The sequence below is a fragment of the Mastacembelus armatus genome, unplaced genomic scaffold, assembly GCF_900324485.2.
Source record: "Mastacembelus armatus unplaced genomic scaffold, fMasArm1.2, whole genome shotgun sequence".
NCBI classification, from domain to species: Eukaryota; Metazoa; Chordata; class Actinopteri; order Synbranchiformes; family Mastacembelidae; genus Mastacembelus; species Mastacembelus armatus.
Window position 1 is genome coordinate 204856 of NW_022872881.1, and position 10312 is coordinate 215167.

Genomic DNA, 10312 nt, shown 5'->3' on the forward strand with positions numbered 1-10312 from the left:
ATGTACATGTGTGTACTCCAACATTGTTTTCATGGTTCAGTCTAGGCAGTGAGCCAGCTGTGATTGAAACAGGCCAATACTGCTCTGGCTGTGCTGACATGTCTGTGTACAGTTTCAAATACTGCAACATCATGGGGACATGTGGAAAACACACACACACACACACACACACACACACACACAGACCCTGCCCCTGTATCAGGTAAGATACACCTGTCCGACCTAATGCAGTCCTGCTGCCCCCTTGTGACTTCCTAAAGTTACAGCACCATTATCATTCCCTTTGTAGTTTTCCTCATTAATGCACTGTTGGCCTTCTCTTTGAGAAACGTCTTCTGCTTATATCTCAGTGTTGCCCTCTGTTTTTTTGGTTTTCATAATGTTCATTTGACAAGTTTTAATAAACAGCGTCTTGAGTTGATCCTATTGTGGTTTGGCACTTTCCAGATAAAACTGAACTGAATTTTGTTGGATCCATCTGATCCTGAACAGGAACTAAAGTTATCAGATAAATGTAGAGCAGGAAAAGGTCCAAGGTTTGACTCTGACATGTAGTGAAGTCCAAGGATGAAGTAGTACTACATGGAAATACTCAGCTATAAAGTACAAATACCTCAGAACTAGACTGAAGTGCAGTACCTGAGTACTTTTATTTTCCAGTGATGATGTAACTTATATCTCCTAACATGAATCAGTTTTATTAGACTTTAGTTCCAAACCTGTAATGTGGTGTTAGGGTTGTTATGACGACCACAGAAACTTTAACGAGACTTTAATAGACTTAAATATATATATGTTATATAGAATACAAGCACTGACACATTACATTCAGCAGTCAACACTGTATGTTTCATGTTTGCTGCTGCTGGTGGGCTCACATTCAGAAATGGTTGTTCTCTGTTTGAGGTCACTTTGGTTTGTCACAGCTGCTGAATAGGAGGGTGATGTGGCTTCAACACGACATGATCTGCTACATGCAGGAATGATATGAAAACTCCTGTTGCTAGAAGCCATGATCTCTGCTCTATAAGAAAACTCAGTCTACAACAGGATATACTGTTATATACAGTAACGGTTACTAAAGGCAGTACATGAGTCTTTCCATCAGGGTAAACAGTGACCTTTGACCCCTGAGTGTAACAGTAATCACAGGTTTTTTTCATTTGGTTTGGAAAACGTGAACATCTGGTTGCTGGTGTTGATGGACCTGTACCAGTTAAGGCACTGAGGAGTTGGCACAGGACCAGTAAAAAGCAGCAGTGCAGACGTATATAAATACACATTTATACACAGACAGGAATCTATAAATAGGAAGCTCAGGCTGTTGATGCACCAAACCAAAGTTCATGTACCAAACAGTTTCTGGATGAAGAAAAGTACAGTCTCCTCTTCAGTTAGGAGGACTGAGCAACCTCATTCCCTTAAGTCCAAAAACCTCTGGACAGTGAACTAATAGCAAAGAGGTAAGGCCTCTGATTACCCAACACCTGAGCAATGAAGGTGTGTAAATATTCTTTTTTTCTAAAACTATTGATCTTATCATTTAAAATCACAGCTGTGTAGAAAACATAAGGCAACACCCATAGGCACCCATAGGCACCCACAACACATTCATGGCTCATTGACGTCACTGTCAGCAACGTCCAGGTCCCACCATGGGCCTCAGATATAGTCCAGCTGATGGTGGCTCTCCTGCTGAGTCCCTCCTCTGCACCTCCTCATACAGTCCTCTGGGGGACATGAAAAACTGTTTGTGATGCTGATTAAGGAAGCTGGTGTGTTAAACACACAGACTCTAATCTAAACAAGTTGCACTGACACAGTCACTGAGGTTTCATTTCTTCATCAGCAACAACAAAACTGCACACAACAGATCACTGACCAGGACTTTACATGGTCAGAATAAGAAGCTGCTGACAGGAATTAGTTTTTTAACTTACTGATCTTTTCACACTTGGTCCAAACCACGAATCCACAGACAACAACAGCAGCAGCAGCAATGGGAATGAGAATGGCAGGGATGTGACTACGACCTGAAAGAGACACAGAGACACTGAGGTGAGTTTCACAGTAAAACGGTTCATGTCTGAGGCACGTCAGGCAGCAACAAAGGCTCTCAATGATTCATCAACTAAGTGTAGTGCACTGTACACTTAGTACTTCACACCCTATTCACACTGCATCAAATTATCAATTTGAACAGGAGTCTGAACAAAATGAAGCAAATGAATGTTTGAATGTTTGAATGAAGTACATCCAACAGACTGGAGTGAAAGCAAACTAAGTAAATGTAGACATGTGCTTTAACTGCACATCTCTACAGTGGTCTGGTACACAAAGATAAAGATGTGACTTTTACCTAAAAGCTGCAGTTCAGGTCTGAAGAGAAAGTGACTTACCAGGACTGGGGGGCTCCTCCAGTGGAGCTGCAGATGTGGTGAAGTCATCTGTCTTTGTCCTGTTACTTTGGCCTTTGTTTACTGTTAAAAACCAGAAACAACATAAGACTCTCAGTGTTTTTAGGTTAGAAACAGGTGAAACTGTCACTGAGGACACACACATGATGTTCTTAACATAAAGTGTCACTTGTTGTTGTGTTGGGCAAAACCCACTAAATAATAACAACATTATTACTATTATTAAGGACATAATTAAGGGCCAGTGTGTGTGTGTGTGTGTGTGTGTGTGTGGACCAAACTGTAACAAACTGACCAACAATGAGGCTGGTGGTGCAGGAGAGTCTCAGCTGTGGGACCAAACACCTGTACCGTCCACTGTCTGACAGCTGTGCTGAGAACATCTGCAGCTCCATATTTCCCACACTCAGGTCTTCACGGCTGAGCCTCGTCCTGTTTCTGTACTGCTCCAGCTGATCAATGTCATTGATCATCCTGCTTCGATAAGAGAAGACCACCTTGCTGTCGTTAACCCTCGTCCAGTCCACTGTGCGGTTAGACAGGTCGAGTCCAGGATCCAGGAGACATGGGAGACGCACATCTTCACCTATTTCTGCTTCGATTGGCTCATTTGGACAAATGATCCGAGCTGCTTCTGGGGAAACAACATTTAGACAACTCATACAAACTGTGTCATATTCAATCAGAGACGACTTAACTAGAGACAATAGACACTGACACGTTTCGGTTCAGTGGGAGGAACAATGACAGGACAGTGTGTTAACTGATATTTACTCAGAGTGGATTTAGAAAAATGCTGTTGTTATTTACTAACTGGACACATTAATGTTGATTTGGACGTGACAAACCTGACGAGCACATCCTTGGACCTGTTCAAACTAGGTCACTAGTTAACACCGTAACACGTCAAGTTATTTAGGAAAGGTCCAAACCACAGCAGGTACTGAACGTTTCTCCGAACCAGCCTCTTACCGAGCTCGGGGATTTCTGGCCCATTTTTCCTTTTTCACTTTTCATGCGTATTGTTTGTGATCCATGCAAGGTATTTTTATTTTTGATGTGCCTACTGTAAACGATGATTAAATTATTAAACCTGCTCTAATAGAAAGTATAAAACATGCATATAATCATTTGTCCGCTTCATCCGAGGACTTTACTTGAAGACGTCACGTTGCCATTCTTGGCAAATGGAGAAAACACCTTATTTTTCCAGCAGAAGGAACTCGCACTCTATCCCCTCCCTGCTCTCTCCACACACGCTCTGAGGCATTACTTTTGTGTGTGTGTTTGAGACAGGACGCGTGGGTAATGAATGGATGTGAGTGTGCGTGTGTGTATCTGAACGCGTCTTCTGCACGAACTCTGCATTTCCGTAGGGCAGAATGCGTAAAAGCGCGTTCAAGTGGCACCAAATCACCTCAACATTTTTTATCATAAAATATACAAAACACACGTCTAGACAGGGGCTTCGGCAGGAAAGACTCTACATGCATGAAACTATTATAGTCATTATGTACTAATATACAGGTAACATGGTGTAGCGGGGAATTTCACTACAATGTATGGGTGAGCTTAACTTCTACTAATATATCTTGGACGACTACGGAGATGACAAGATCTAGGTCTTCAACCCCTAATACATTTGATTCCTGTACTTATTTCTTTAAGTATGTTTAACCTGTCTTGATAAGTGCGTTCCTATTCTTCGGAAACTGTGACTGATGAGAGTTGAGACTGGCATTACAAAATGTGCAGTCAGTCCCCAGAGTAATATGACAATTGAGTAACTCCTCCTCTCCTCCATCAGCCCACCAGACAGCAGGAATGTCCGTATCCAAGATAACAGGTTTATGTTTTTAATGCCCAGTAAAGAAAAACCAAATAACTAAAACAACAGTCAAGAAACAATTCTTTGTTTCACTTCCCTTATCGTTCCTTATGCTCTCCTTGAGGAATATACACACAAAAAATTAAAAAGAAATTTGCGTCCTGTTTAGACTCAAACCTTTGCTCAGTTTCCTTTATTTCAACAATAATTAACGTTATTTAACCCACACTCAAGCACAATGTACAATAAAAGCAACAGCAGTAACAGGCGTTTTTCATCCCACCAGCGAATATTTGTTCAGGTCAGTTCACATACCTGAGTTATATTTCCATTTCCAAAATGTAAAGTTTTACCTCCCTTTATAACTAGGCTGGAGCTAGGGGTGTCCGTGTATGGCAGGGTGAACAGTTCAGTTCAAAAGGTCTGTCGTGCCAAATTAGTTATCCCCGACAGGAATTGTATCCCCTGCCGCGGGAGCGCGCATTCATTCAGAGTGAAGGTGGACCTGGGTCATTAGGCTTGAATTTTAGCTAAGCTAACGAAAAAACAGTAACACTTGGATTCTTTAGTCATCGTATTGAATATAGTTCTTTTTCTGCACGATGTTTTCTAATGTGTCTTTTAATTTGTTTATCTTCCTGTCGAAAGTTCTTCCAGCCATTGTCAGCGTCATGTCAGGCTGTAGCCTATTTTACGAGTTTGTCGAGCTTCTCCAAAGCTCTGAGATTGTGAGGTCCCTGTTTGGAAGCTACATTCAAACACGTTGTGATCTGATCTTTCTTTCAATACAATATACTGATTCAGTATACTCAATATACAGTATACCGTATACTGAATATACACTATTCAGTATACTGAATCAGTATATTCAGTATACGGTATACTGAATATACTGATTCAATATATTCAGTATACGGTATACGGTATACCGTATACTGAATACTACTCAGTATACTGAATCAGTATACTGAATATACTGATTCAGTATATTCTGAATACTACTCAGTAGTATACGATTCAGTATACTGAATACTATTCAGTATACTGAATATACTGATTCAGTACATTCAGTATACGGTATACGGTATACCGTATACTGAATACTACTCAGTAGTATACTATTCAGTATACTGAATACTATAGTATAGTATACTGAATAGTATTCAGTATACTGAATATACTGAATAGTATACTACTACTCAGTAGTATACTATTCAGTATACTGAATATACTGAATCAGTATATTCAGTATACTGAATCAGTATACTGAATATACTGATTCAATATATTCAGTATACGGTATACGGTATACCGTATACTGAATACTACTCAGTATACTGAATCAGTATACTGAATATACTGATTCAGTATATTCTGAATACTACTCAGTAGTATACTATTCAGTATACTGAATACTATTCAGTATACTGAATATACTGATTCAGTATATTCAGTATACGGTATACGGTATACCGTATACTGAATACTACTCAGTAGTATACTATTCAGTATACTGAATACTATAGTATAGTATACTGAATAGTATTCAGTATACTGAATATACTGAATAGTATACTACTACTCAGTAGTATACTATTCAGTATACTGAATATACTGAATCAGTATATTCAGTATACGGTATACCGTATACTGAATACTACTCAGTAGTATACTATTCAGTATACTGAATACTATTCAGTATACTGAATTCAGTATACTGAATAGTATTCAGTATACTGAATACTATTCAGTATATATATATATTCAGTATATTGAATACTATTCATTTACTGAATACTATTCAGTATACTGAATACTATTCAGTATACTGAATAGTATTCAGTATACTGAATAGTATTCAGTAAATGAATAGTATTCAGTATACTGAATTCAGTATACTGAATAGTATTCAGTATACTGAATACTATTCAGTATATATATATATTCAGTATATTGAATACTATTCATTTACTGAATACTGTTCAGTATACTGAATACTATTCAGTATACTGAATAGTATTCAGTATACTGAATATACACTATTCAGTATACTGAATAGTATTCAGTATACTGAATATACGGTATACGGTAACGGTAATGATGTATACTGAATATACTGATTCAGTATACTGAATATACTGAATCAGTATATTCAGTATACGGTATACGGTAACGGTAATGATGTATACTGAATATACTGATTCAGTATACTGAATATCATTCAGTATACTGAATCAGTATATTCAGTATACTGAATCAGTTGAATCAGCCTGCACGTTAAACAGCTACAATAGAATCGAGTTCGACAGGAAGTGTAAACAAGCCTACAATAAACACATCACATTGTCAACAACAATTGTTTGTATAACCGACTTTTAATTGTAAAATAAATTGAGGTCTAGTTTTGGATACTGTTATGATTGACTCTGAATGATCACATGCATGATGCCAAATGATACTCAAACACCCTGAATGTTATTCTTTACACATTCCTTATTACATATAATAACAATTACACATTCTTTACACATTAACCTCCCCTGTGTCCCCCGAACCACGGTCAGTGGACCAAAGCACAGAAGGTTAACAAACGGTAATGATGTGGGCTACACAGGAAATATAAAAAAGTATGATATATATAAGTTTTAAAGCTGATCATCTTTCTGCGCTACAAACCCAGTATGAGCAGTAAAATACAGCAGGACATTCTCTGGTCTCCAAAAGTGATTAAAACTAGAATGATCATAAACTTACCGGTCACAGCGTTTATAAATGTTAAAATCAGCAGAAGAGTCGACATCGTTTCTGTGTCTGTGTGAGCTGCTCCTGCATCTGTCCTTGTAAAGCGCAGCTCCTTTTATACACAACTACGTTTGAGTCATGTGACGCTTTGCATGGTCTGTTAAAACGCTCCTCCCATCTCTTACTGTGATTCTAATGATGTAAAGATTTTCTGCTGTTGACACTTCACCACTGTAAAAACCTCCAGCAGGATATTCTTTGCCACAAAGTGATTAGAGCTGATCTGTTACTAAAAGGCCTTAGATTCATTTTATTTCAGGCCAAATGTTTGATCTCAAGACTTTATATAAACATCAAGAATCAGAAAACAACGATGGATCAAATATTATGGATCATAAACTTCATGGATTTTCAAACAAAAAGAACAGAAACACACATTTGACTAACTGGCAGAACTTTCAGCTCAGCTGACTAAAGTACCGTTACAGGTCCAATCAGGGTTTGGGTATAAAAACACCCCACAGCTCCAAGTATTTAAGTATTTAATCTGTTATTCCCCGAACCAGCCTCTTAACGAGCTCGGGGCTGGTTCGGGGCTGTTAGCCGGGCTCAGCTCCCGGAACTAGCTAACGACAGTGGGTTAGCTCCGTCAGTACTAACATCTTACCTCAAACGGAGGCCGAGATATTTTGGGATTCTGTGACTCGTGTCACGGTGAAATAATAAGATGATAATCCTGCGGTTCTGTCACATAAACATATTTGCTGGAGGACAGTGAGGGAAGCCTGGGCCCCAGCTGGCTAACTACCGTTAGCTGTTAGCTACATTTTACCGTAGCGCTTCCCTACTGTTGTTTCTCAGACGAAACACCGGGAGGTTTTTAAAACTTCGATTATCCGGGAAAGTTGATCGATCACAGATGGTTTTTACTCGCATAGACCCGCCGCAGCTAGTTAGCTGCTTTGCTATTTAGTCTGGTTAGCTAGTTAACCTTGTTAGCTAGTTAGCTGTCTAGCTAGTCAGCCTTGTTAGCTAGTTAGCTGTCTAGCTAGTCAGCCTTGTTAGCTAGTTAGCTGTCTAGCTAGTCAGCCTTGTTAGCTAGAAGCTCAGTCAGAAACTGGATTTCTACCTGAATGAAACGTTTCATCTTCAGTCACTAAAGAAACAACTCGGACGGGCCGTGAAAGTCCAGTTGCTACGACTCAGGTTCGATCTCGACCTGGACCGACAGTCTCCAGAGTTGCTATGTTAGCTACGATGCTAACAACAACAACAGAGCCTTCCGGGTCTAGCAGTGCTAGGCTAACCCGTTAGCGGTTGTCATGTAAAGTAATAAGTATTATCACCCTTATGCTCTTACGTCTTTGTGTCAACACGTTCATGTTGATTTCTAATTATAAACAAACAACACTAAGTTAAAGTTTGGCAAATTGATTAGAAACTGGGTTGTGGCTCGGGGGTAGAGCAGGTCGAGCTTGGTGGTTCGATGCTTCACTTCCTTGGTCCATGAGCCGAAGTGTCCTGGGGCAAGACACTGAACCCCAAGTTGCCCCCGGTGGCTGTTCCACCGGTGTATGAACGTGTGAGTGATTGTGAAGGCAAATAGTGAAACCGCTTTGAGTACACTTCCTGTGTAAAAAAGTGCTGTACAAGTAGTCCACTATGTGGTGATAGTGCTCCACTATGTGGTGATAGTGCTCCACTATGTGGTGATAGTGCTCCACTATGTGGTGATAGTGCTCCACTATGTGGTGCTCCACTATGTGGTGCTCCACTATGTGGTGACTGAGGGCTAGGACACTGCTAAGACTGACTCCCTCTCTCTCTCCCCTCCCACCTCCTCCCATCTCTTACTCTGATTCTAATGATGATAGAAAGATTTTCTGCTGCAGGCACTTCACCACATTAAAAACCTCCAGTTTCCTTCTAACCAAAATCCAGTATCTTGTTCCTGAATGAGTTTTTATTTATTTCACTCATGTGGATGATGTTTTAAAGCTGATCATCTTTCTGCGCTACAAAACCCAGTATGAGCAGTAAAATACATCAGGACATTCTCCAAAAGTGATTAGAGCTGATCTGTTACTAAAAACTAGAATGATCATAAGCTTATCAGTCACAGCGTCTGTAAATGTCACAATCAGCAGAAGAGTCAACATCATTTCTGTGTCTCTGTCTGTGTGAGATTCACTCTGGTAGTGTCATATGCCATTAAACAATCTGACTTCCTGCACACCATATATGGGTTGACATCATAGGGAACTTCCTGAGCATTGTGACTGGTGCAGGTCCAGGGCACGTAGGAGGTATACCCTCAAGTACACGGTTAGTTTAAAAAAAACACAAGATGTGTATAACACAGACAAATATGACAAAAGTATCTGGTCCTACAAGAAAAACTGTGAAAAGTGAACACAACAGTTGTGGGAAAACTTTCGTGGACCAACCACAGACGAATTGTGGGCTACAGCATGTGCACATGTACTTTTTCACTTTTTGTCTTTACACTTAGAAGTGCCTCTTCTTTGGAGGTGTTTGTTTTGTTGTTCTTCAATAAATCAATGCTATTGGTCACCCTTTACGTCTGTCTGCCTGTTTTACAAATATACTTAGCCAATGAAAGGTTTTAACCCTTTAATGTCCCCTCTAAGAAACATCATAGGGAAAAACAATCAGTTAAAAAACAATCAGTTTTTAGACCCTGCAGTTTGTTTGTATAGGCCCTGTGTTCAACACATGTTTTCAACAAGAATGTGCTCTACTAAACATCTGGATGTTAAACAGTTTGACCACAAACTTCATATGTCAGTTTTTTATGGTGGAAATGTTTTGACCTGTATTCTCACAGATAAAACACACACTATATGTTTTATATGTGATACAACTAATGCAAGTGTTTACAAAAACAACATGTTGTGTACCTGTGTACGTGTCCACCAACATTGTTTATATCGTTCAATCTAGGCAGTGAGCCAGCTGTGATTGAAACAGGACACCAATTCACTGGCTGTGCTTTGCTGACACACCTCTGTGTACACTGTTTCAAATACTGCACCATTGTGGACATGTGGAAAACTGCATGAAAAAATACTGTGATATGTTCATACATGACAATCTTGCTAGTCATATGTAACTATGGTCAATCCATGATATGACGTTAGAAACCATCTAAAATACTTAATTTCCTTCTGAGTGCTGCTGTTTTTACACACACACTTCAACTTATTAAAGTTCAGTTTATAATGTTTGATCCTCTGCAGTGGACCACATAAGACAGGGGTGTCAAACTCAGGCCCGCGAGAGCATAAAAGGTCTGAGTGTCTAA

General features: G+C 39.5%; 1 protein-coding gene across 4 annotated transcripts; it reads right to left on the reverse strand.

Annotated features, from left to right (window-relative positions):
• Positions 1-759: 759 nt before the first annotated feature.
• Positions 760-8537, reverse strand: LOC113132368 (myelin-oligodendrocyte glycoprotein-like). 4 transcript variants are annotated; one of them, XM_026310362.2, is made up of 5 exons: positions 8348-8537; positions 2713-3051; positions 2400-2480; positions 1941-2033; positions 760-1730 (listed from the first exon to the last, which is right to left on the reverse strand). In XM_026310362.2, exons 1-5 carry the CDS (start codon positions 8367-8369, stop codon positions 1663-1665), a joined length of 603 nt encoding a protein of 200 aa, XP_026166147.1. In that variant the 5' UTR covers positions 8370-8537; the 3' UTR covers positions 760-1662. The 4 variants fall into 4 exon arrangements, with proteins under 4 accessions (XP_026166147.1, XP_026166146.1, XP_026166145.1 ...); XM_026310361.1 differs by lacking the exon at positions 8348-8537 and adding an exon at positions 7000-7387 and having other exon boundaries at positions 2713-3048; XM_026310360.1 differs by lacking the exon at positions 8348-8537 and adding an exon at positions 7000-7387.
• Positions 8538-10312: the final 1775 nt, after the last annotated feature.

Bases quoted from the DNA above. Each gene is read 5' to 3' on its own strand.
- LOC113132368 (XM_026310360.1), bottom strand. From the start codon at position 7,045: ATGTCGACTCTTCTGCTGATTTTAACATTTATAAACGCTGTGACCG. The intron at 2,034-2,399 runs GTAAGTCACTTT...TGTCTCTTTCAG, and splicing joins GGAGGAGCCCCCCAGTCCTG to GTCGTAGTCACATCCCTGCC. The intron at 1,731-1,940 runs GTAAGTTAAAAA...CATGTCCCCCAG, and splicing joins GACCAAGTGTGAAAAGATCA to AGGACTGTATGAGGAGGTGC.